Source organism: Chiloscyllium punctatum, chromosome 19 (assembly GCF_047496795.1).
Source record: "Chiloscyllium punctatum isolate Juve2018m chromosome 19, sChiPun1.3, whole genome shotgun sequence".
NCBI classification, from domain to species: Eukaryota; Metazoa; Chordata; class Chondrichthyes; order Orectolobiformes; family Hemiscylliidae; genus Chiloscyllium; species Chiloscyllium punctatum.
In genome coordinates, this window is record NC_092757.1 from 88,540,258 (window position 1) to 88,567,656 (window position 27,399).

General features: G+C 40.4%; 1 protein-coding gene across 1 annotated transcript in view; it reads left to right on the forward strand.

Moving 5' to 3' along the window:
* The window catches only part of tex14 (testis expressed 14, intercellular bridge forming factor), a 161,038-nt gene that overhangs the window by 122,093 nt on the left and 11,546 nt on the right, over window positions 1-27,399 (forward strand). Inside the window, exons 22-25 of the mRNA XM_072589188.1 lie at window positions 5,749-5,838; window positions 13,464-13,597; window positions 14,841-15,037; window positions 23,900-23,978. Of these exons, the coding sequence (XP_072445289.1) occupies window positions 5,749-5,838; window positions 13,464-13,597; window positions 14,841-15,037; window positions 23,900-23,978 (500 nt within the window). The remainder of the gene's footprint in view (window positions 1-5,748; window positions 5,839-13,463; window positions 13,598-14,840; window positions 15,038-23,899; window positions 23,979-27,399) is intronic.

Sequence of the window (27,399 nt, forward strand, 5' to 3'; positions counted from 1 at the left end):
TACCCATCCAAATGCCTCTTAAATGTTGCAATTGTACCAGCCTCCATCACTTCCTCTGGCAGCTCATTCCATAAACGTACCACCCTCTGTGTGAAAAAGTTGCCCAGTAGGTCTTTTTTATATCTTTCCCCTCTCAGCCTAAACCTATGCCCTTTAGTTCTGGACTCTCTGACCCCAGGGAAAATATCTTGTCTGTTTACCCTATCCATGCTCCTCATAATTTTGTAAACCTCTATAAGGTCACCTCTCAGCCTCCGACACTCCAGGGAAAACAGCCCCTGTCTATTCAGCCTCTCCCTGTAGCTCAAATCCTCCAACACTGGCAACATCTTTTCTGAACCCTTTCAAGTTTCACAATATCCTTCCAATAGGAGAGAGACCAGAATTGCACACAGTATTCCAGAAGTAGCCTAACCAATGTCCTGTACAGCCACAACATGATCCACCAACGCCTATACTTAATGCTCTGTCCAATAAAAGAAAACATACCAAATGAAGCATACCAACGCCTTCTTCATTATTCTACCTACCTGCGACTCCACTTTCAAGGAACTATGAACCTGCACTCTAAGGTCTCTTTGCTCAGCAGCACTCCAAACCTGGTTGCAAAATATTAAAGGAATATAAATAATATCAAAAAGTTTTAATTTAAAAATCTGATCAAATGCAGAGGTTTTTGAAACAATATGTGCCAAAGGCATATATGTGGAGTTAGACAATCGATCAGTCACAATCTCAGTTAATGGTAGAATGGGCTCAAGGGGCTAAATGCCTTTTAAATGTTGCTAATGTACCTGCCTCAACCACTTCTGCTGGCAGCCGATTCCATGTGCATACCACCCTCATGTTTCCTTTTATTCTTTCCTCTCTAACCTTAAACTGATGAGGTCTAGGCTTTGATTCCCCCAACCCTGGGATAAAGATTGAGTGCATTCACCTTATCCATGCCGCTCATGATCTTACACATTTCTATAAGATCCCCCCCCCCCTCTCAGTCTCCTACACTCTAAAGAAAAAAGTCCAACCTTTCCCTATAACTCTGACCATTGAGTCCTGGCAGCATCCTTGTATATTACTTCTGCACTCTTTGCAGATTAGTAACATTCTTCCTATGGTAAGGTGACCAAAACTGAACACAGTACTCCAAGTGCAGCCTCACCAACATCCTGTACAAGTGCAACATAACTTTCCAATTTCTATACTCAAAGCCCTGACTGATAAAGGCCAGTGTGCCAAAAGCTGTCTTCACTGCTCTGTCTACCTGTGACTCCACTTTCAGGGAACCATGTACCTAAACTCCAAGGTCCCTCTGTTCCGTTATACTCCTTAAGACCCTACCTTTCACCATGAAACTTCTGCCTTGATTTGACTTCCCAAAATGCAAGACCTCACACTTACCTGTATTAAGCTCAATTTGTCATTTCTCGACCCACTTCCTCAGCTGATCAAGGTCCTGCTGCAATTTCTGATAACCTTCCTCACTGTTCATTATACTACCTATTTTAGTGTCATCTGCAAACTTACTAATCATGCCTGTACATTCTCATCCAGATCCTTGATAGAGATAAAAAAAAAGCCAGTAATGGACCCAGCACCAATCCCTGAGGCAGTCCACTAGTCACAGGCCTCCAGTTGAGAACCATCCTTCCACTATTAGGAGAAAGTGAGGATTGCAGATGCTGGAGATCAGAGTCGAGCCTTCTGATGAAGGGCTTATGCCCATAATGTTGATTCGCCTGCTCCTCAGAGGTTGCCTGACCTGCTGTGCTTTTCCAGCACCACACTCTCGACATCCTTCTATTATTACCCTCTGCTTCCTACCTTGAAGCCAATTGTGTATCCAATTAGCCAGCTCCGCCTGGATTCCATGCAATCTAACTTTAGAATCTGTGTAGAGTTTGCACATTCTCCCCATGTCTGATTGGGTTTCCTCTGGGTGCTCTGGTTTCTTTCCACAATCCAAAAATGTGCAGGTTAGGTGAATTGACCATGCTAAATTACCCATATTGTTCAGGGATATCAAGGTTAGGTGCATTAGTCAGGGGTAAATGTAGGATAGTAGGGGAATGGGTCTGGATGGGTTACTCTTTGAAGGGCTGGTGTGGACTTGTCAGGCCGAAGGGCCTGTTTCCACACTGTAGGGATTCTATGATTCTATTCTGTATGAATTATCTAAATCTTGGCATGTAGGGAACGATTCCAATTTCAGAATTTGCAGTTGACACAAACTTGAGAGAATTATAAATTGGGTAGAGGACAGTGCAGAATTCGAAAAGGACATAGATGTTTTGTGGAATGGGCAGATATGCGAAGGTCATTGAAGTTCAGTTTGGAAAAGTGTGAGTGATACATTTGGTACAAAGAACATGGAGAGATAGTATGTCTGCTTACTGACACCAAGGAGCCTACGCATTTGGCAGTCATAATTCTCATCAAAACAATAAAGAAAAATAATAAGTAGTGAAAAAAACAATTAATTATAACATTTCAATGAAATAGTATTGTAGATCAGGGAGCTTATGTTGAATATATTATGAAGGTGTTGGTATGTACTGTACCTGTAAAAGAGTTGAAAAGCTAGCAAAGACTGACAAAGCACAGAGAGTCCTGAACAAAGTAAAACTATAACACTTCGTCGAAACAAATAGCTGCAGCTGACATGTCATGAAACAAAAAACAAAATTCAAGTTTGGCCAATCAGTTTAAATTATGCCCCTAAATTCAATCAAATTTGAATTTAGCAGAATGTTTTGGGGTATAAAATTGAACATCTTGAATGGTTAAAAAGAGAACTGTCAAGGACACCAACAAATAGACTGCTAGCTGCAGAGCTGTCTGAAAGGTACCTGTCTATGAGAAGTTTGTGTAGCAGAACATTGAAGCTGACCCAGAGAAAAATCTACAGAGGAAAGGCTACAAAGGAGAATCGACAAAGCTGACTGGCTTTGAAACGTGATTTTTTTTTGTAAATCTTAGTCAGGGTATTTTATTGAACCAGTATTGTAGAGTGGGAGGTAGAAGATAGTTTAAGAGAAAGTAGTTGTAAATAGTTGTTAGTTTTAATATTCTCTGTTGGGCTTAAAGAATAAAATTGTTAATTTTTACTTTAAATAGTGACCTCTGAGATAATTCTTTGTCTCTCGAAATTTAACCGATTACCATGCGAGGTGAGCTTCTCTGTGCCGGGTTTAAATTAGCAGAAGAGGGGTTTATCTGTGTTGTAGCAATAGGACACTAGTAAGACTTCATCTGGTTACTGCAGTTTAGGAAATATGTTTCAGCACTGGAAAAATGAAAAAGAGGTTTAAGAGGATGGCTCCAGGGATGTGAAACTTCAGTTGTGAGGATAAATAGGAGGAGTTGAGCTGTTTTCCTTGGAGAGAAGGCTGATGGAAGATCTGATGCAAATTTTCAAAATTGTGAGAAGTCTGGACAGATAGAGAGAAAGTGTTCCCACGTATAAAAGGATTGAGAATCAGAGAGTAGCATTGAGAATCAGAGAGTACAATTTTAAAGTGTTTTGCAAAAGAAGCAAATGCAAGGTGAGTGGTTAGGTCCCGGAGTAAACTGCCTGGAATCCTGGTAAAGACAGGTTGAATTGAGGCAATCAGGAGGGCACTTGATTATTTAAATAGAAACAATGTATCAGGTTAGGGGGAAAGGCAGGAGATTTACATTTTAGGGAATTCATGTTTCATGATTAATTTAGTGGAGAGTATATTAATTAATGAACCTAATACTGTGTTGTTCTGTATAATCTGTAACCAATAGTCAAAATAGTGCTGAGAGCCAGTGCAGACTCAGTGGGCAACACAATTTTTTTAAGAACTTGAGAGGAAGTGAGGGTGAGTGTACTTGATATCAGGATAACATTTGACCAAGAAGTGGCATTAAGAAGCCTAAGAAAAACTGGGTCAGGAAGAATTGGGAGTAATTTTCCATTGGCTGGAGTCATCCCCCTAGCACAGTGTAGGTACTTGTCGCTGTTGGAGGTAAATTCATCTCAGCCATGGGATAGCACTGCAGAGGTTCCCAAGAGTCATGTCCTAGGCCCAACTATCTTCAATATTTTTTCCTCCATAATATGTTGGAATAATCATTGATGTTCGTACAATGTTCAGCATCATTCACAGCAGCAACTCCTTAGATGGCACTTTTTAAACTGCAGTTTCTGCTATCCAGAAGATTCAGGAAGTAGATAGTTGGAATGCTACTGTCTGCAGATTTCCCACACAGCATATTGACCTGGAAGTATAACAGTATTCCTTTGTTGTTGCTGGGTTAGAATCTTGGATACTCTTCCCTAACATCACTTTGAGTGTACCTACAACATAAAGATTATAGCAATTCAAGAAGGCAGACCATCAGCACCTCCAAGGGCTATTAGGAATGGGCAATGGATTCCATCCTAGTCAGTGACACCTACATTCATGAATGAATTTTAAAAAGTAGCATTGAAAATCTTCCTGGAAAATGAGAGAAACAAATCCTGTGTTGTAGCAAGATCGTTGTTTATCTCATACCCTCGCTTGCTGAAATGTAACTGCATTCAAAACCCACAATTATTTCAATAGAACACAAATTGGGGAAGTCTTTTCACCTCCTCCATTTCTTCTTAAATTCACCAAATTTATAATCATTTAGAATGGCCTAAAATCATAGAGTTAGACCGCACAGTAGAGACCCTTCGGCACATTGAGTCTGCACTGCCTCATCTACACTAATTCCACTTTTCAGCACTTGGCCCATAGCCTTACATGTAATGATATTTCAAGTATTCATCCACGTATTTTTCTAAAGATCGTGAGGTTTCCTATCTCTACGAAACCATTCCCCCCACCAAGACAGTGCATTCCAGAATCCCACCATCCTCTGGGTGAAAAACGTTTCCTCAAATCCTCTCCAAATTTCCTGCCCTTCACTTTAAAGTGATGCCCCCTCATTATTGACCCTTCAACTTAGAGGAAAGCTGCTTCTGATCCACCTATCCATGCCCATCATAATCTTATATATCTCAATCAGATCTCCCTTCAGTCTTCTCTGGTCCAAAGGAAACAACCTGACCCTATCCAGCCTCTTTTCATACCTAAAATGCTCCAGCCCACAGCATCATGGTGAATATCCTTCGTACACCCTCTTGCGCAATCACATCCTTCCTGTAGTTCGGCAACCAGAACTGCACACAGTGCTCCAGTTGTGGCCTAACCAAAGTTTTGTGCAGGTTTCCAGTTTGTTCTTGGTGAGTATAAGTGAAAAGGACTAGATTGGAAGGTTAATTCTTTGATCACTTACTTAGCAGGGGAGTGGTCGTGACCAAGAAGGTGAAAGATGTTCTTTGATCTGCTCTAAACTTGCGGATTTTCCGGTACAGAGAGGTGTTTGCAGGCAGACACATTTGCAAGGTCCTGGATCATGTGCTGAGGAAAGCATTAAAGCTGGTGCATATACCACAAAGGCCATCCATGATGGTGCCATCAAAGTACACTGAGGGCTAGAAACCATACAAAACTTCTCAGGCTATATGTTTGATGTAAAATTAAGTCTGTAAGTGTAATCTGTAAGGTTATTGATTCAGAGTGCCACATACTAAGGGAAAAAAGAGATTGGTTTTGCACTTTCAGGAATGTTAAAGTTTAACTTCCATACAGTTTATCTGTAAAACTTTTATGAATAAAGCATATTTTAAAAAACACACTCTTTGATTTCATCCATGAGAATGACATTAATTTCTTAAACTTTTCTTTGCAGTGTTGATCAGACAGCAGAAATTGGAAAGGTCACAGACTTTCACCTGAATCAGCCAGGAACATTAGAAGGACCACTGCATAAAAATGAGATGTAAGCAGATATAGATCCCTAGAGTGTAGTTTATCAAATTAAATGCCAATGTGAAGGATTAATCTAGCTATCTACTAGCTGTATAGCTGAGTTAGCAGAATGGCTCCCATCTAATTTCATACCCTCCCACCAATGAAATGCTGGCTTCCTTGAGAGCATCTGGAATCTTCACATCATTATAGTTTGTCTGATGGAACTGATTCTTTTGTAAATAATTGTTAGACATTCCCCAAATTAGAATAAATTTGTTAGTGAAATAATATTCCTATTATTAGAATGCTTGCAGATTTTAATTGTTTTATTTTGTTCTCTTTATAATTTTTGTTTTGGAGCTTTGAACTGAGAGCTGAATGTGACCTTTGGACTGTGAGCAGCAGCTTGTTTTTGTTTTTGAGGCCAGGCCAGCAAGTTAATTGTAGATTGATTCTTGTTAAAAAAGTGCTTCAACTTTAATACACTCTGGAGAGGCCTTGTGCAAAAAAGCAGCTGGCAGATGTTTCATGTTAACTGGGGCCTCATGGTGGGACAGTAAGCCTGGCAGTGAGAGGCCAGAGTTTGAACTGGTTTTTGAACTGTGTTTGGGTCAGTTGGATCGTGCTTCTGAAACTACAGAACAGAGATATGGTCGCTTAAGTAAATTGGCCAGTTTAATCTCATTTATTTTTCCCTTTTGATTTATCCCTTAACTGCGTCTGTGTATCTTTGTGTGGAAGTGGGAGCTAGAATTGATAAAAAAAGGGTTGAAGTCATTTACATTAATTGGTTTACCTTGTAGTTTAATTTTGCTTTGCTAAAGCTACTGTATTATTAATAGATAGTTAATTCTTTTGTTTATAGTAGAAATCTGGTATTGGTTATTCACAAAATCTGATACTGGTTATTAATATAGTCTGGTTAGGAACCATTGAAGTCAGTTTTGAAAATCATTGAACATTTTAACTTTGCTGTGTTGCAATACAGAGGTAGAGAGGTTGATTTGCTTCGGCTGTCTGTCTTATAACACTATTAACTGCTAATACAAATATTTAAAATGTAATGAACTAAAGGGGACTCATTAAGTAAGATCATGAATGATCTTCTACCTTGACTCCATTTTTCCACCTTATTCGCAAATCCTTTGATTCTTGTAATGGTTGTCTGCATCCAGATCCTTTCACTTAAATGAACAAAGTTTGCATCATAGAGTCATAGAGATATACACACGGGTACAGACCCTCGGGTCCAACTTGTCCATGCTGACCAGATTTCCTAAATTAATGTAGTCCCACCTGGCCAGCACTTGACCCATATCTCTCTAAATCCTTTCTGTTCATATACCCATCCAGATGCCTTTTGAGTGTTGTAATTGTGCCAGCATCCACCACTTCCTCTGGCAGCTCATTCCATACACGCAGTACCTTCTGCGTGAAAAGATTGCCTCTAAGGTCCTTTTTAAGTCTTTCCCCTCTCACCTTAAACTTATGCCCTCTAGTTCTGGTCTCCCCCCACCCCAGGGAAAAGCCCTTGTCTATTTATCCTATCCATGCACCTCATGATTTTATAAACCTCTGTAAGGTCGCCCCTCAGCCTCCAATGCCCCAGGGAAAACAGCTCCAGCCTATTCAGCTTCTCCCAATAATGTCTTTGATTTATCACTGGCATTTTCTCCCCGATGGTAAAACATTGATTGCTTGTTATATAAATGTTTATGTATGTTCAACACACTGTGTAACATGGTCACTTCTTTTTTTAAATTCACTCATGAGACGTAGGTATTGTTGGCTGGCCAGCATTTATTGCCTGTCCCTAGTTGCCCTTGAGAAGATTATGGTCAGTTGTCTTTTTGAACCACTGCAGTCCACATGATGTAGGTTGACCCACAATGCCATTAGGGGCAAATACCACAATTTTGACCCAGCAACAGTGAAAGAATGGCAATATATTTGCAGGTCAGAATGGTGATTGGCTTGGATGGGAACTGGCAGGTGGTGATGTTTCATCTGTCTGCTGTCCTTGTCCTCCTGGATGAACATGTTTGTAGGTTTGGAAGGAGCTGTCAAAGGATCTTTAGTGAATTTCTGCAGTGCAATTATAGATAATACACACTGCTGCAATTGAGCATCAGTTATGGAGAGAGTGGATGCAAATGGACGTGGTGCCAATCAAGCAGGTTGCTTTATCCTGATGGTGTCAAGCTTCTTCAGTGTTGGTGGAGCTGCACCCATCCAGGCAAATGGAGAGTATTCCATCACATTCCTGACTTGTGCCTTGTAGATGATGGACAGGTTTGGGGAGTCAGGAGGTGAATTACTTGTTGCAGGATACTCTGACATGCTCTTGTAGCCATTGTGTTTATGTGATGAGTCCAGTTCAGTTTCCGGTCAGTGGTAACCCCCAGGATATTGATAGTTGGGAATTCAATGACGGTAACAGCGTGGAATATCATGGGGCAGTGGTTAAATTGTCTCGTATTGAAGATGGTCATAACCTGGTATGTGTGTGGCATGAATGTTATTTGCCACTTGTCAGCCCAAACCTGGATATTGTCCAGATCTTCTTGCATTTGTGAACAGACTGCTTCAGTATCTGAGGAGTCATGAATGTTGCTGAACATTGTGCCATAATTAGTGAGTTGAAAGTACGTCTGAGGTGTTGTAAAGCTCGTAATGTACCACTGTTCACCAAATATCTGACAAAAGTGAAGGAATCTGTTTTCAACCGATTATTCACTGCATTCCATCTTACTGACTCATGCTTATGATTAGGTCGTGGCAGCTAATTCATGTGATGGTCAATAAGCTATGGCACTTACCTTTGTCTGTTGTTTGTTCTGTTGAAATAAAAGCTGCTGTTTAGTCAGTACAAAACCTGTTAGTCTTATTGCGAACTGTGTCTGTCACTGGTTTCTACTTTCTGAAGTCAAGTATGCTTTGGAAGGCTTCAAAGGACCACCTCATGTGCTTAGGAGAATTGTAATTGCTTTTCATTCTAGAAATCTCTAGCTCAATTTGGAACTGTATCCTTAGCTGTTTTGGGTCAACTTATCAGTTGGTCAGAAACTGTCTGAACTACAAGGGTAATTAGAGGCTCCATGGTAATGGATAGCCATGTAGAATGTAAATGATTGTTTCATCGGCAAGTTTTATGTTAGCACAGCAGGAGCATCTTTGTTATTATTGACACAAAATAAGAATGATCACGTATATAATTATGTAAACCCCTGCTGTCTGTGATAATGTACCCTTTTAGAATGTGTTTCAGTAGTGTAGTGTAAGAGTGTATTAAATAAAACAGATTACTGCAAAGGGGTGCTTGATAATTCCTCAGCAACATAATGATGTGAGGACAGATTACAGAGAAAGGTGCAACTTTCAATCAATAGTTGGTCCTTGCTGAAAGAAGCAACTTGATTTATCTGGTGTAGAATCCACATCTTTGTACTTTTCTGGATTGTGGTGAGAATGTAGATTGTGTTTTCAATTAGGAGCAGTTCTGTGGGCCAGGAGCCATCAGCAAGACAACAAAATGTTGACGGCTGGACAGGTGCACAGCTTGTGTGTAAATAATATGAGACCAGACTGCAACAGACAGTTTCTCTCTTTTCCTGTCTCTGCAGTGAAGTAACCAAAAACGGAAAGATAGCTAGCTATTCTCTCCCATATTTGCTACAAGCTCTTGACTCTAACTAGTGACTGAGAAACTGAACAATTAATGAGTCAACTCACTATGTCTTCAGCAAAGAACTGAAAGGATGTAGGAATAAGGATATCAGTGATTAGAAGAACATGGACGAATCAAAAGGGACATCTCATCAAATCCTGTGGACTAGTGCTATTAAACTATGTTTCCCCAATATTCTCGCCTTCACCCGTGATATTTCTGTTTGTTTCTTTCTTTCTTTGTCTGTGTCTGTCTACAAATGTGTCAAAGGGTATTCCTGTGGTGAGAATTTATTTATTTATAATAAGTAGTAGTTTCTTGTCAAGTGGTCACTATTTTCAGTTAACCTGTGTCCATCTGGCAGGTGAACTTTGTGTTATAACCCAGTGAGTAGTGGGGCTCAAGTATCCATGTTGTTTCCTAATGATGTCAGATGTCATAGCCAACAAAATACTTATGAAGTTGTAATTATTGTAGTGTTGGAAATTCAGTACGTAATTTTTAGACCGCAAGGCAAAACATCCCGAGGTGATTCTTAGTTTATAAGAAGTTACCAATATGGCTGAACATATTCAGGGAGATATCATCACATGACCTACCACATTCAGCTATCCCTCCTCAGACTCTTACCATTGGTCACTCAACATGTCTTTTGCTACAGAGCGCCTCCTTCTCAAGGCTTTTCTCTATGTCCTAATTGACATTTTAAAATCTGGTAATACCCACAGCAGTGATCAACATTCTTGCAGCTGTGAATCTTGAGTGATGGTTCAGCCCCTCTCACAGCCATGTTAAAAGCAGAAGATCCCAGAGCTGCCCTACTCTTCCAGGCTCATACTGTCAATTCATTTCAGCTGTATCCTGCTTCTGCCTTGCATTTTGCCAGGAATGAGTGACCTTTCGGCAAAAACTAACTGTGGTGCTTCTCACCTGCACATCTTCCATCTGGATGATAACCCTAAAGAAAGAAAAGTATAACACCAATTCACACAAGCAGGGAATTGAGACAGATGACTAAAAACCTTGTAAAAATGTAGAGTTCAAGAATCATTTTGAGGGTGGAAAGTAAAGTAGAGACAGTGAATTCCAAAGATTAGGGCCTAGATAGCTAAAGGTTCAGCTTTCAGTGGTGCAGCAATTATATTCTGGAATACTGAAGAGGCGAGATGAGGCTAAGATGACCTTATTTATTACGTTGGGTTTTGAAGCTGGAGAAGGTTACAAACAGCAATGAGATAAATTACCAAGTAATTTCTCATACTCATATTAATTTTGGGAAAAAAGTCAGCAAGGACTTTGAGTCTTCTTGCTTATCTTCATAAAGTACTGTGAAACTTTTATGTTTGCTTAAGGGGTCAGCTGTGGTTTAACATTTCACCTGAAAGGCAGCAATTCTACAGAGATTATGTGCTCAGATCTTAGAAGTGTGAACCAGAGACAAGAGTGCCATTGAACTACATGACTGACAATAATTAAAGAAATATCAGTTTTGAAAAGCTCCAGTTGTGTATGCCACAATCATCCAACCTACATTTACTGCTTCCACTACTCACTGAAATAGGAAACTTGCCTCACGGTACATAAACTCACCAGTGAAGTGTCAGTGAAAATGTCAACACTTTTTATTGTAATCTCCTGATGCCGAATGCCTTGGAATTTTACAGCATGGAATGAGGCTGATTAGCCCATAATGTCCACAGTGGTTACCAAGCATCTACCTCCTCTAATCCCATTTTCCAGCAATAGTATTTCAGGTGTTCATTTAAGTGCTTCTTAAATGTTGGTTTGGTTCCTGCCCTTTTAGGCAGTGAGTTCCAGATACCTACCACTCTCTGGGTGAAAAAGTTCCATCTTAAATCCCTCTAAATCTCCTAAGTCTTATCCCAAATCTATTCCCCCTGTTTATTGACCTCTGTACTAAGAGGTAATGTTTCTACCATGCCAATGCCTTCATAATTTCATATACTCAATCATGTCCCCCCTCAGCCTTCTTTGTTTTAGGGAAAACAGACCCAACCTATCTAACCTCCCTTCATAGCTGAAATGCATCATCCCAATGAATCTCCTCTGCACCATCACTTGGGCAAGCATATCTTTCCCATAGTGTGGCTGCCAGAACTGCAAACTCCAGCTGCGGTTTAACATCTTCAGTTTCATCATAATCTCCATGCTGTTATATTCCAATGTCTTGACTAAGAAAGACAAGTATTCAATATACCCTCTTAACTTCCTTATCTATTTGTCCTGTTGCCTTCATAGATCTGCATACCAAGGTCCCTCTGATCCTCTTTACTTCCTAGGATCTTGCCATTCATTGCCTTGTTAATCCTCTTAAAATACATCTCCTCACACTTTTCTGGATTACATTCTATTTGTCACTTCTGTCCATCTGAATGGGCTGCGGAGTGGCAGATGGAGTTTAATTTAGATAAATGTGAGGTGCTGCATTTTGGGAAAGCAAATCTTAGCAGGTTTTATACACTTAATGGTAAAATCCCAGGGAGTGTTGCTCAACAAAGAGACAGGTTCCTTGAAAGTAGAGTCGCAGGTAGATAGGATAATGAAGAAGATGTTTAGTATGCTTTCCTTTATTGGTCAGAGCATTGAGTATAGGAGTTTGGAGGTCATGTTGCGGCTGTACAGGATGTTGGTTAGACCAGTTTTAGAATATTGTGTGCAATTCTAGTCTCCTTCCTAATGGAAGGATTTTGCAAAACCTGAAAGGGTTCAGAAAAGATTTACAAGGATGTTGCCAGGGTTGGAGGATTTGAGCTATCGGGAGAGGCTAAATAGGCTGGGGCTGTTTTCCCTGGAGCGTTGGGAGGCTGAGGGGTGACCTCATAGAAGTTTATAAAATTATGAGGGGCATGGATAGGATAAATAGACAAAGCCTTTTCCCTGGAGTGAGGGAGTCCAGAACTAGAGGGCATAGGTTTAGGGTGAGCGAGGAAAAGTTTAAAAGGGACCTTAAGGGGCAACTTTTTCACGCAGTGGGTGTTGTGCGTATGAAATGAGCTGCCAGAGGAAGTGGTGAAGGCTGACAAAGTGGTGTGGGCCAAATGGGAAAAGATTAGGTTGGGATATCTGAATGGCATGGACAAGTTGGACCAAAGGGTCTGTTTCCATGCTGTACATCTCTATGACTCTATGACAAGCCCATCTGTATCATCCTGTAGTCTAAGGCTTTTATCGCTATTTACCATATTGCCAATGTTCATGTCATCTGTAGATTTAACTGATCAAACCTCCTACATTTATATCTAGATCATCAATAAATACTGCAAAAAAAAAGTCCTGCACAGAACCCTTTGGAACCCCTCGACACAGGCATCCATTCGCAAAAACAGACCATCAATCATCACCCTCTGCCGCCTGTCATGAACCCAATTTTGGATCTAATTTGCCAAATTGCCCTGGACCCTATGGGATCTTGCCTTTCTGACCAATCTCCCATGCAATGTCTTGTCAGAAGCCTTAATGAAGTCCATGCAGACTACATTAACACCTCTGCCCTCATGTACTCTAGTCACCTCATCAAAAAAACACTTAAACATTTTAGACATACATTCCCCTGAGAAAACAATGCTGACTATTCTTGATTGATCCTTGCCTCTCCAAGTGTTGATTAATTTTGTTCCTCAGAATTTTTTCCAGAAGTTTCTTACCACTATTGTTACACTCAATGGTCGAGAGTTCCCTGGTTTAACTTCTCCCACCATTCTTGAATAATGGTACCATATTGGATATGCCCTCAGTTTCCTGGCCTCTGAAATTAATATCAGAGCCTCTGCAGTCTTATTCCTTGCTTCCCAAAACAGCTTAGGATGCATTTCATCTGGGCCTGGGAATTTATCCGTTTTAACTGTGCAAAACCCACAAATACCTCCTCTAATCAATTGTAAGTCGTTAAAGTGTTCATTTGTACATGACTACTTCTGTACACTTAAAATGTTCCTTTTTTACATGTTCCCTTCCCCTTACCCTAGATCATTTTCTGATATCCAGGACCTTTCCTGTATTCCAAGCGAAGAACAGTTCACCAACCATCTGCTGCTATCCAAAACGCTATTATCGACAAGTGCTCCTATCAGTAACAGTACTCCATATTCAAACAGTACAGGTATGAGGCAGGTGCAAGGAGTTATAAAAAGAAATAAATGACTATATTTAAATTTATAGAAAATTTGCCTCAGGGGACCCCAGTATGTTCATATATCATCACACTGTGCAGAGAGGAAATTGAGGAGAGACATGATTGAAATGTATAAAATTATGAGGGACATAGACAGCAAGAAACTTTTCCCCTTTGTGGGGAGAATCGGTAACCAAGGGCAATACATTTAAGGTGAAGGGCAGGAGATTTAGAAGGGATGTGAGGAATCTGGAACTCACTGCCTTAAGGGCATTAGAGACAGAAACCCTCATAGCATTTAAGAAGTGTTTAGATGTACACTTGTGATGCCAAAGCATAGAAAGCTATGCGCCAAGTGCTGGAAAATGGGATGAAAATAGTTAACTCCTTGTTTTTGACCATTGCAGACTTGATGGACTGAAGGGTCTTTTTCCACACTGTGAACATCTATGGGTCTGAGGATAGCAGGAATCAATATCAATATGTCTGCCTACCCACTTTGCGTGGCTGGGATGTGGCTGATGGAATTGAACCACATTGCTGTGTGATATAAAGAAAAAGATATTATTAAAAGGATGGAAGTTTATTTTTGATTACAGTATAGATGTGGTGCTGCCAGATTAATCATTTACGCATTCCATAACTTTGTAAAATATCCCTCTGGTAAAAGGACACTAGTATACATGCATGTGGCACCAAATGAATCAGGAAGAAGGATAAGGACCCTTCTCTGTATAGTTAATGGGTCCATTAAGAAACAATAGCTGTATATTATGCTGAAGAAAGTACTCAATACGAAAATGATCAAGTGCATTGATAGCATGAAGTATATGTTTGTCATAACGTGTATTTCATACTCAGTATAGGAAAAGTATTGTCCCTTAAGCATTATTGGAATAATAGCCTAGTTGTCCCTGTTGACGTTTGTTCTTCAATCAACATACTAAAATCAATGAACTGCTCAATTATCTCGCTGATGTTTGTGGAACCTTGCTGTGTGTAAATCAAGTGTTGCATTTCCTACAATGCAACAGTAACTACGCTTTAAAAGTATTTGATTGCTATATGTGAAAAGCCTGAGTTCATGAAAAGTGTAAACATTTTATTCTTTTAAATATTTTATCAGATCTTTAAGAGATTCTTACAAGTGTTTTAGGGACGGTTAGGTAAAATTATTTAAATATTTGTTTTAAATGTATAAAATCTAATCAAGAAAAGAATGTTTTCGTAGGTCATTTGCAGCACCCTACTGAATATGAATCAATGCCAGTACTTAATAAGATTTTAGAGACTTCTCTATGGCCCAGTCCAGAGTCAAGTGCGATATCCCCTGGGACATTTGCTACAGCTTGCGATGAGACTGACAAAATACAATCCCCAACCACTGTGCCTGAAACTCAGCCCACAACAAGAAAAGCAGTTGGATCTGTGAGTATATTTGTTTCTTTCATCAATATCTATATTTCCTTTCTTTTCTCTTCCTTTACAGATTAAACCAGCTCTCCCCTCTCCTATTCTCCCTTTCCGTACACTTAGATAAGCTGCTTGCAGATTTGTAGAGCAGAAGCTCCTGTGTTTCCTCCTACATAGCCCCCTCTTCACCCTTGGAAAGTATTCAGCTTTTTCCTCTGCTTTTGTGAGATGGGTAACTCAATGGAGTTGTTATTAAGCCACTGTCTTTCCACCTCATTTAGCTGTGTGCTGTGGCAACACATTGCTTGAATATCTTGATACTTTATTTTATATATATATATAATATCCAGACTAAGGTTGCATATTATTATTTTACATATTAAATTAAATATTATGTTATAAAACAACCTACAAGGGATGTAATCAAAATGGAGGATGGTGTTAATATTCTAAATTTATCAAGCTCAATGTTGACCCCTAAAGATTGTAAGTTACCTGACCAGAAAATGAGATTTCTGCTTGCATTGAGTCTCACTGGAACACTGCAGCAGACCTATGATAGGAATGTTAGCATGGGAACAAGATAGTGTACTGAAATGTCAAGCTATAGGAGGTTGGAGTCATTCTTACAGAGTTGAGATATTCTACAGAATTATCATACAGTATGCATTTTGTCTCACCAGTATACAGGAGACCACATTTGAGAAATAAATACAAATAAACTAGAAGTACAAGTAAACTTTATCTGGAAGATGTCTTTGAAACCTTGGGCAGTGAAGAGGAAGTAGCTAAAAGTGCAAGTGTCACACCTACTGTGATTGCAATAAAAGGTGCCATGGAGAGGAGATGTGTGTGCGAGGAAGTGTTAAGAGTGATGGGAGGGGGGGGGGGGGAAGAAATCCAAGATGGTGGCGATCTGAGCAGATCTGCCTTGCTGAGCTCTGCACCACAGCCCAGCAGTAATGATAATTTTACCCCCTCACCTTACCTTTTTTTGGAGAAAATTGATGTTAAATGATTGTGAAACCGTTTAAATCCATTTGCAGTGAAGCCTCAATTGTCCGAACGAGACCGGTGGGGAGTATTTTGTTTGGATGATTGATCATACGGGTGACCGGAACTAAACCAGTTGTCCAAGAATTTCTCAGTTATCTGGCAATGCACACCATAATGCCACTTAGCCAACAGCTGATCTATCGGAAACAACCAGAGTGCTGGTTATTGAACATCTCTCGGTTATCTGGTAATACACGCCATAATTCCATTTAACTGATAACTGAATGCTGGGTTGCCTGGTGATGTTTTGGGTAGGCCTTGAGATCTAGTTTGGATGGTCCAGGATTTGGATGGTTGATGTTCGGATAGTTGAGGTTCTACCATAAATTCTTTTTGAGTGAGCGAGGATGACGAAAGGAAAACATACAGCCAAGCTCTAACACATGCAGATGCAGCTGCAGTTCCCTTAGCAGCCAAGAAAGAGTTACATGCACAGCAGAATGTCACTGAAGAACTTGTGGTGATCCAAGGGATGATCAAGGAGTTGATGGAAAACAATCAATCATACTCAGCTGGAGCTGATTTTGGTCATGCTACAAAAGTCTGAGAAGGAGTTGGAAGGGCTTAGGAAGAGAGTTGAAGAGGTTGAATTGTGGACCATGGCGTCAGAGACTGAGGTCGAGTCCTCGGCGGATCCATGATCCAGGATCCAGGCCCTTGAAAACAGGTCCGGGCTTTGACTGAACAGCTTGATGATCTAGAAAATCAAGGGAGGAGGAACAATATCTGGGTGGTTGGGCTGCCGGAGAGAGTGGAAGGTGGGCAGCTGGCAAGCTTTTTTGAAGACTGGCTACCACAGTTTCTTGGCTGGGATGCCGAGGCAGACCAGCTGAAGATTGACTGAGCTCACCGGGTTCCGGTGCGCAGATCTGGTCTGGATCGGTACCCCCGCCTGGTTCTGGTACTATTTCAAAGTTACAGGGACAAGCAGAGAGTGCTGGAATCTTCTAGAAGGATGGAGAAAGATCCACAGGCCCTGACTTATCAGGGAACTAAGACAGTGTTTTTACAGGACTTCTCTGCGGCTGTGACCTGTAAAAGGAAATTGCTTGAGCTCAAGAGAAAATTAAGGGACCTTGATATTCAATATTTGATGAGATACCCAGTGTTTCTTCGTAGTATTCCCAAGGAGACGGCGCAGTCGTTGACTCCTCAGAACAAGTGAAAAATTTCTTGGACACTTTAAAATAATTTGGTTGGATTTATAGACACATGGACAATAATCTTTTTTTCTCTCTTGCAGTGTTTCTTGTACTGTTACCCTTTTCTTAAAGAAGCTGCTGTTGGTGTGCTTTCTTTTCTCTGATTAGGATTGGTGTTGATACTTGTTGGGGGTGGGCCGAGTGCTCACTATTTTGTTTGTTTGTTTCGATTGCTTGGGTCTGGGGGTGCGGCTCGAGCTGGAAAGGGGAATGGGGATGTGTGTGGGAGTTGTGAGCACCCTCTGTGGGCAGGGGTAGAGTCCCCATTAAGTGCCTTTTGTGTTTTGTAGTTAGTTTAGTTTTTTGGTTTTTCATAGATTGACTCCACGAGTCTTCTTTTGCATATGTTCAGCACACTGTACGTCAAATTCTTCCTTTTGGCAGGTCAAAAGTAGTTGTAAATGATCATGGTTAGCAGTGTTCTTAAATGGAGCACCTGGAATATTAGAGGCATCCATTTTGCCAATTAAAAGGAAAAAGGTGCTGATGAGTCTCAAAAAGAAGAGGCCCTGTTGCAGGAGACTCACCTTCATGACAAGGAACACTTGAAGTTACACATGGCGAGTTTGATAGGGTGTTTTTCTTGTCCTTTAACACTAAGAGCAGGAGGCCAGCCTTACTTGTCCAGAGGAATCTTCCATTTAATTTAATAGATTGTGTTCAGGATGAATATGGTCAGTTTGTTATCCTTAAGGCCCTAATATATGGCAAGGAATTTGGTATTTTGAATGTCTGTTGTCCTTTGGCTCAATCCCATAAGTTTTTGACTGATGCACTGTCTAAGCTGATGGTGTTTGTGTTGCAGCATATTATTATTGGTGGGGACTTTAATTGCTTTCCTGTGCTGGAAAGAATGCCCAAACACACCCCCAAAGCTTTCTCCACAATCTAAACAGTTGGGTGATCTATGTGTGGAACTGGGGTTGGTAGGCATTTGGAGACATCTCCATCCTGCGGGCAGGGACTTTATGTTCTATTCCAATCCTCATAAGTGCCAGACAAGGGTTGATTTTTTTTCCTAACTCCCTTTCTTCTAGATTCAGTGGTATCTTGTTCAGTTGGGAGTATTGCCACCTCTGGTCATGCAGCATCAGAGTGGTCGAGATTAAGGGTAATGCAATGAGCTCATGGTACTGGTGAATGGCTCCTTTCATCCTCAAGGGCAGCAAAAGTGTACTTTTCAAGGGAATTTGAATCAGTTTTGGCCACTAACTTTGGTACAGCTGGTAATCTGTCCATTTTTTGGGAGGCTGCTAAGGCCTATGCTAGAAGGATAATTATCTCATACCTGGCCAGTCAGAAGTGACAGAAGGGAGAGCAGCAGCGTCAGCTCGAGCACGACTGAAGGCAGCTGAGATGGCATATTATAGTAGACCATCGGTGACTAAGCTGCAGTAGATCACAGCCCTTTGATCTGCCTTAAACTCCATGATTTTATATACAGCCAGGAAGGAACTTTCCTTTGTGAAGCAAAGGTTTTTTTGAGCATGGTGATAGGCCGGGTAAATATTTGGCATATCTGGTTAGGAAGAAGATTGCTTCTAAGAGGGAAGGGAATAGGACTCTTACTTGTAATGATAAAAAGATCAATGTGGCGTTTGGGAGGTTCTATTCTGAACTGTACCAGTCTGAATGTTGTGAGGATAGATGAGTTAAAATGGAGTCCTTTTTTAGGAACTTGGATCTTCCTGGGGTTTCTGCTGAGCAGGTGCTACTTAGTGCTCCATTAACAGCACAAGAGATACAGGAAGTGGTGAGGCAACTCCAAAGTGGAAAGGTGTCCAGCCCTGGTGGTCTTCCCAGTGAGGTTTATAGAGAATTTGTAAACATACTGTCAGGGCCGATACTAGAAATGTATAACTGTTCATTTAGTCGTGATTACCTCCCACCATTCTTGAGAGAGGCTATCCTCAAGAAAGGGAAGTCCCCAGAGGATTATGCTTGTTATAGACCTATCTTGCTCTTAAATTTTGATTTTAAAATTTTGTCTTAGACTTTGGCATTGAGGTTGGAAGGGGTGTTGCCATCTGTTGTTAAAGATCAGATGGGCTTTATAAAGGGTAGGAGATCCTCTAATAATGTTACAAGGTTGCTTAACATGATTCAAGTGTGCCAGCAGCGATCGGTTCAAGGTTTGGTGGTCTCTTTGGAAGCAGAGAAGGCATTTGATCGAGTGGAATAGCTGTATCTTTTTTATACCCTGGAGTGGTTTGGCCTGGGTGGAGTGTTTATGAGATGGGTAAGGGTCCTTTACAGTGATCCTCTGGCGGTAGTTCTCGCCAATGGTATAAAGTCTGACAATTTTAACATTTTTAGGGGCAGTTGGTAGGCTTTTCACATTGGTGAAACTTTGATCAGTTATTCAAGGCTAATTTTGTTCCATTTGTTTGGCAAGATTAAGCAAGACCTTCAAAGATGGGGGGGCCCTTCAAATATCATGGTTGGGTCAAGCCGCTCTTATCAAAATGAATGTTCTTCCTTGCTTATTTTATCCTTTGCGGATACTCCCTTTGCTCTTGCCTCGGCAAATGTTTCAGAAATTAAATGGCTGGTTTAGTTCTTTTATTTGATGCTATAAGTGGCCCTTATTAAGCCTGTGAAACTGCAATTGCCCCAGGGATTGGGGGGGGAGTAGATCTCCCAGACATTAGAAGATATCAACTGAATTCCCTCCTCTCTTTTGTAAGTGACTGGGCTTGTGGAGACTCAGCATTGACATGGTTGGACATTTAAGGCCTCCCAGACGAAGTATACTCTTACCAACCTGTTGTTTTTAGACAAAATGAGGACAGTTGCAGAACATTGCCGTAATCCAATAGTTACTAACACTGACAAAGCATGGAGGGCAATGAGGCAGATGGAGGGTAATGTGTCTGAAACATTTTTTTCTTACTCTCATAGTTGGCGTGCCGGGTGTCTGGCCAGGGACAATGGATCTTGAGTTTAAAGTTTTGTTGGATAGGGGAGTCTCTTGTTTGGGTGATCTCTTTGTGAAATGTTGATGTAACTTGATCCAATAACTTGGAAATATGGATTGTCATATTTTCTGCTTCTTTAATATTAGAGATTTTATCCAAAAGAAGACCATACTTTTGACTGAGTGTTATATATCTGATATATAAAAGAGGGTGCTTCAGGCTAAGAGCACTCTTTCAGTGAGTATTCTCTATCATTTGTTGGGGAGAGGTTCCTCGGATGATGCTGAGAATCTACGTGAGGTCTGGGCAAGAGAGTTAGGAGTAGAGAGAACTTCAGAAACATGGGAGGAAATTTGTGAGAATGCGAAGAGGATTTCAATATGTAATAGGACCTGCTATGCAGTTAAAGATTCTTCATAGGGCTCATCTGGCCCCAGATCATCTTGCAAAATTTAAGCAGGGAATATCTTCAATGTGCCCCAACTGTAAAATAAATACGGGTAGCTTCTCTCAATATCAGTGGTCCTGCCACAGGCTGCATGCATATTGGAGCGCTGTGGCATGAATAATAGAGAGGATCCTGGGATCAAAGTCAAGTCTCTTTGCTCCTGGGTCTGCTGAATTTACCTCACTTAGATGTACATGGGTAAAAGCTTTTAACGTTCTCACTTTTTGTGCGAGGAAGAACATTCTGATGTGCTGGGTGACTGAGAACTCCCGGATTTCTCGGGGTGGCGTAAATTAATTATGGAACACATTCCTTTAGACATTCTTACAAACATGATGCACCAGAAAACAGACAACTTTTACAAGATATGGCAGCCCTTTTTGAATTACTTGGAAGCAGATCTGTCCACCATTTTGATTAGGGCTTTTGGCTAGCCATGATAGTCTGGAGTGATAAACCTAAGACCATGAGAGGAAGAATTTCTAACAAATCTGGGTTTAATCATTGATGCTCTCGAAGGTTGAGAGCTATGGTCTTATTGTGCTGAGCGGCGTTATTTATTTATTGATTGATTTGTAAGAAGTGTAGTTTTGATTTATTTTCTAGAGTAGTACAGTAGCTGGTTTATTGTTATTTTTGATGTTATGATGTTATATTTTCATATTTTTGTAACTTGCTAATTTTGTAAAGAAATATTTTTCAACAAAAATATTTTTTAAAAAAGTGATGGAGGGGTGGACCAGGGTGTCTCAGGGTGAACAGTCGCAGAAGATTGAAGGCAGAAGTGCAGGAAATGGATCTGACAGGGAGGGAGGAATCCTTAGATGAAGAAAAAGGAGAACATGTTAGCAGCACCCGTTTGGAAATTGGCAAATATGACAGAGTTGGAAAAACTGAGACAATGTCCTTGTTGGAACAGGATGTGAGAAAGTGTAGTCAAGGTAATGGTTGAAGTTGGTGGATTTGTAATAGAAGTTGGTGAACAGCCTAGAGAGAGGTCAAGGGAGGGAAGTGAAGAGTCAGAGATGGAGCAGGTAAAGGTGACAAAAGTTTAGAACTTGGAAGCAAAATTGATCAATTTTTTTCCAATTCTGAATGAGGACAGGAAGCAGCATTCATATTGTGAGTCATGTAATGGAGAAAGAGTTGTGGGAAGGACACCGAATTGGACTGGAGCAAGGAATGTTCCACGTTCCCCACAACCTCACAAAAAGGCATATATAATTGAAACCCATGTGGGTACCTATAGCCACGCCTTTGCCTCAGAGAATGAGAGATAAGTTAAACATCGAAACTGAGAATGAGCTTAGCCAGATGAAGGAGCATTGTGGTGGATAGGGACTGGTCACTCGCTTTTCGAAGAAAATGTGGATAGCCCTCAGAACATCCTGACAGTGGATAGACAGTAGAAGGATTGCACATCATGGTGAAGGGGAGGTGACTGGGGCCAGAAAATTGTCATAAAACATCAGTGGAATCACAATGTGAGTGTGAAGAGACCAAACAAGGGGAGAATAGGGGTGATGATAGGAAGAAATTTGTTCAGTGGGGCTGCCAGGGCAGTCCTGTTGTGGATTTTGGTAAGAAGGTAGAGACAAGCTGTATGGAGTCAATGCCTTTGAAGTTGGAGGCTGTGGAGGAAAGATCTCCATAGGAGATGAGGTCAGTGATGGTCCTGGAAATAACTGATTGATGTTAATTGGTGGAGGACATGTCTTGAGAGTTGGTGCTTAACCACTGTAGAGATCAGCATGCCAGATGACAACAGCACCACACTTATCAGCTGGTTTGAACAGAGCACAACAAGTTCAGAGGGAGATAGATGAGAATAGGTGAGGGGAGTAGAGAAATTACAGCAGCTAATGACACATAGTCAGGATGATGAGTTGTGTTGACAATTTTGGTTCTCTTATATTTGCTAAAAGCCACATATATCGAAAAGCAAAGACTTGTCTTGTGCAGGTAAAAACATTTTTTGTATTAAACAAAAGCACAAGAGTGATAGTTACCTGGCGCATGTGCCACTGCATTGCCTCAACCAGCCAGAGTCAACTTGCAACATGTATCAGTTCCATTTTCTTATGAAGTCTAAATTGTTGCCTTCCCTTTGTAGTTTATGAAGGTTCTGATGGGTGCAAGCTTTGACAGCATGTCTCTTTTCTCAGCAGCACTCAATATAAGAGAATATTTGTCATTAAATGTTATGAGAGGGCTGAAGAGCCTGTACTGTGCTGTACTGTTTTATGTTCTATGCTCTATAACATTTGCACATATTTTTCATGATAATATGTAGAAGGTCAGCTTGAGTTCATAAAATGTTTAGATGTAGGCAATAGAAGATTTGAGGGAAAAAAATGAGCTAGAGTCAGACATGGTGCATTGAGTTGTAAACTCAGTACAATGTGAACACAAAGAGGCACATATATTTCTAGGATGGGCATTAATGTGCTTTAGCAAGAACAGAGAAGAAAGTTCAGATGGGCAATGGGTATAGTAGCATTGATTATAGAGACAAAGAAATACAGAGAAGCTTTTAAAGATGAATGAGAGAAATTCTGGTCTGGAGATGAGAGTAAAGGCCTAACATTTTTGTAACCGACAGCTTGTGGTATTATTCCATGTATTATTCAAGGTATATTTCAGTATCCATCAGTTTATTAATCAATATTAATATAGAAATGACACCTTTAAATAGGAGTCCCCTAGTCATCCCATTATTTAGAACCTATCTGAAGGATTGAGAGACTAAAATCTAGTTAAAGGAAGCAATAATGGCAGTAGCTAAAGGAACAAATCCAAATTTGCCACACATTGCCAACCTTTTCACTTTGTTTTCTGCTTTAATTATTGTGATATTTTACTCAATGGTTCTGTTATATTGTGGTGAAACCTGCCTTAAAAGATTTTCATAAATGACAAGCTAACTCAAGTCTCAATCTGTACTTGAGATCACAGTTGATTTAGAAGCTGAGGAGTCATGTAAAGACTGCTGCAAATACAAAAACTTCAGTACTTCCCTACAACGTGTCCCTTTGCCCTAATGTCTCATTTGTTTCAGTAATAATTGTTGCCATATTCAGATGAAGTGGTTTGAGATGTTTTCCCATGTGATCAACAACGTAAACACAAGATGTTTGTTATTGGATGGTTTTATTATATTTGGACAGTCCTTAGGCATTACATTGTCTGTTAATCTTTTCACAGTATATTTTTATTGAACTTCTATTGAAATTCAAAGTTCTTCTAATTTCAGGTGACTACAACTTTCCTATTGGAACCAGTCAGTGAAAAACTATGTGCAACGCCTCCCAGTTCCCTCACAACACGGACAGGTAGAATATCCCTTCAGTAGCAGAATTCATTTTGAATAATTAGAGGGAGGAAAGTCTATTCAATTTTGCAGTGAAATATTTTCTTTGGAGATTGCAATGTTTGCACTTGACAAAGCACAGTGTAATCAAAGCCTGGAGCAGATTGCACCACTATCGTTTCGTGGTGCAGCTTCCAGTTGCAGTTATATACTTGTGCAACATTTTCTAATCATTTTACTATTTGGAATAATCTGAATATCTAGATTATGGTTTATATATTTTAGGGGATAATTTTTAAGTTTTATGATTTTTACCTGTTGGTAAATGGGAAAAACTGATTAAGAAATTGGTAGGCATCTCAAGCGAATGCACTTAAACAGGCTTGGAATCAATTACAGTTAAAAGCTAACTTATATTTATTTTACAAAGTTAGAGGTAAAAGTGCAAAACCTGAACACTAAATAACCCACCTTTGAACTTGTAATGCAGTCAGAAGGTTTATATTTACTTCAATAAAAGGTTTAAATTATGTGTGTAGTTCCCAGATCAAAAGAAGGTAAGTGCTAAGAGAGTTCCTTTACGAGACCATCAATTGTGGGAGACATACAGCTAAAAGTTATATTATCATTTAAAATTGTTCATATGGATAACAAAATCAAAGTGTTGTTTTGAAGATAAATTTTCATTTCTGTTTGAACCATCTCAAGGCATAAGATGTTGCCACAGAGATTGTGCTTCAAGATGGAACCTTGGTTGAAAGGTTCTTTTAATCTGTCTATCTGTGTATTTGCCAACAGAAGAAAGCAGTTCAATGTAGGGAACAGACAGAGGCACTTGCAGTTTTTGTTGCAGTGTGGACTGCATCTTACCAGTTTGAGAGAGCCAACAGGAAATGAGGGTCAGTTAGGTCTTCCCTTTAACCTAAGTAAATTTCAACTTCATGTCTCACCATGTGCAAAGTGCATGAAACTCTATCACAGTTTGAAATTTGTGTGGGAAATCAACTGAAAGATTCACTCTAGCTTGTAGCCAATGAATGAAATGGATAGTGGTCCTGATAGAACCTTGTGGCAGAAAGAAGTCAGTAATGTTAGCTTGAAAAGCTGTGTCAAGGTTGATGGGTAATAGTTGCTGATAAGACAAACAAGGCCATCCACAGTCATGAAACCTGTAAAGGTGGAGAGTAATGGAATGCCCCTTAGAAGAAACCTGGAACTCTGTTGAGATCTAAAATTAATTCTGGAACACTATGGCATAGGTTTGGGTTGGGACCATGAAGGGTGAATGAATCTTCAAGGTTTTTTAACATAGGGAACTTTTTTTATGGCGCCAAAAGGAATTTAAAGTAGAATTAATTAATGGTATAAGGTTTTAGAAGCTACAGTGTTAAGTTAGTGGTGCTTGCTTTGTTTAATTTCATTTTATATACAATATAACTTGTTGTGCCTTAAAAACAAAAATCTTGTGGCGTAGTTCTGATTTCTTCTCTAAATGTTAATGGCCCGTCATGGGAATAGGGAGTTATTGGAAATACTCAGCTGGTCAGGTATCATCTGTGGAGATAAACAATGGGGAGCATCTTCCCATTGACATAGGCATTGGTGAGAAAGTTGGGAAAATCGTGTGAGTTGTCCAGTGAAGAATGTCTCGATGTTGAGAGCAAAAGCTTTCCACTTTCCAACAAGCAAGTGTTGAATGAATTTCTAGCTAGTGAGTGTGGAGGCCTATTTACATTATTAGCATCTCGTTATCTCTTCATCTATCCTCAACTATATGATGATTCTCATTCAAGACAAATAGAAAACTAAAGAGAAACCAGACACCAATAATAACCAGCGTGAAAGTCAGAAGGGAACTTTGGTGATTTCAGATCACTTTCTTGCTCCTCCTGACCTGAAATTTGGAAATTCAGCATCAACACCTCAGAGCATGCTCCATGAGTAACAACCACATGAAACCCCTGTCCACAGACCGTAGCATCCAACACATACCAGCTTCATTGCACCCTCATGGTGCATCTTCACTTGACTCATTTTGCACTTGAATGCTACACTTTGGAGCACACTGGCATGTTTCAGTAGAATGCTGCTACCAGTCTGCTTTGCATGCAGTGACAGACACCCATCTCAAAGATTTAACTGGGTGTATCTTAAGGTTCCTTGTTTGCTGTCATAGTACTTTTATGCCTATTTGGATGTCATAGCATCTTGGCCTTTTTGCTCTTTGCCGCTTCAGCCAGAGGTGGGAGACTCAAAGTACATCTGTCAAGCCTGGCTGTTCGCTTGTGCATTTCTATGAAGTACTTAATTGTCAACACTATGGGGCCCTGTCTTGCCTTGGGCTGAGTTGGTGCCTGGTCGCCATAAGGCATAAGTAGGGAAGATGTGTTGGGTATGCTAGAGGTTATTAAGGTGAACAAATCCCCAGGACCAGATGGGATCTATTCCAGGTTGCTGAGGGAGGCGAGAGAGGAAATAGTTGGGGCCCTGACAGATATCTTTGTGGCATCTTTAAATACAGGTGAGGTGCCGGAGGACTGGAAGGCTGCTCATGTTGTCCCCCTGTACAAGAAGGGTAGTAGGGATATTCCGGGTAACGACAGACCAGTGAGCCTGATATTGGTAATGGGAAAGTTGCTGGAGATGGTACTGAGAAATAAGGTCTATTTATATTTAGAAAAGAATGAGCTTATCAGTAATAGGCAATATGGTTTTGTGCAGGGGAGATCGTGCCTTACCAACTTAATAGAGTTCTTTGAGGAAGTGACCAAGTTGATATCATATACATGGATTTTAGTAAGGCATTTGATAAGGTTCCCCATGGTAGTCTAACGGAGAAAGTGAAGTCACATAGTGTGCAGGGTGTTCTAGCGAGGTGGATAAAGAACTAGTGAGTAACAGGAGACAGAGTGTAGTAGTTGAAGGGAGTTTCTCGAAATGGAGTAGTGTCCTGCAGGGGTCAGTGTTGGGGCCACTGTTATTTGTATTAGACATAAATAATGTAGAAGAGGGCACTGTTGGTATGATCAGCAGGTTTGCAGATGACACAAAGATTGGTGGAGTAGCAGAAAACATAAGGGACTGTCAAGAGAGTACAGGAGGATATAGATAGACTGGAGAGTTGGGCAGAAAAGTGGCAGATGGCTTTCAATCCAGACAAATGTGAGGTGATGCATTTAGGCAAGTCTAATTCTAGAGCGAATTATACAATAAATGGAAGAGCCTTGGGAAAAGTTGATTGGCAGAGAGATCTGGGAGTGCAGATCCATTGTAACATGAAAATTGCTGCACAGGTGGATAGAGTGGTCAAGAAGGCATATAGTATGCTTGTCTTCATTGGACGGGGTATTGAGTATAAGAACTGGCAAGTCATGTTAAAATTGTATAAGACATTGGTTCAGCCGCATTTAGATACTGTGTGCAGTTCTGGTCTCCACTTTACC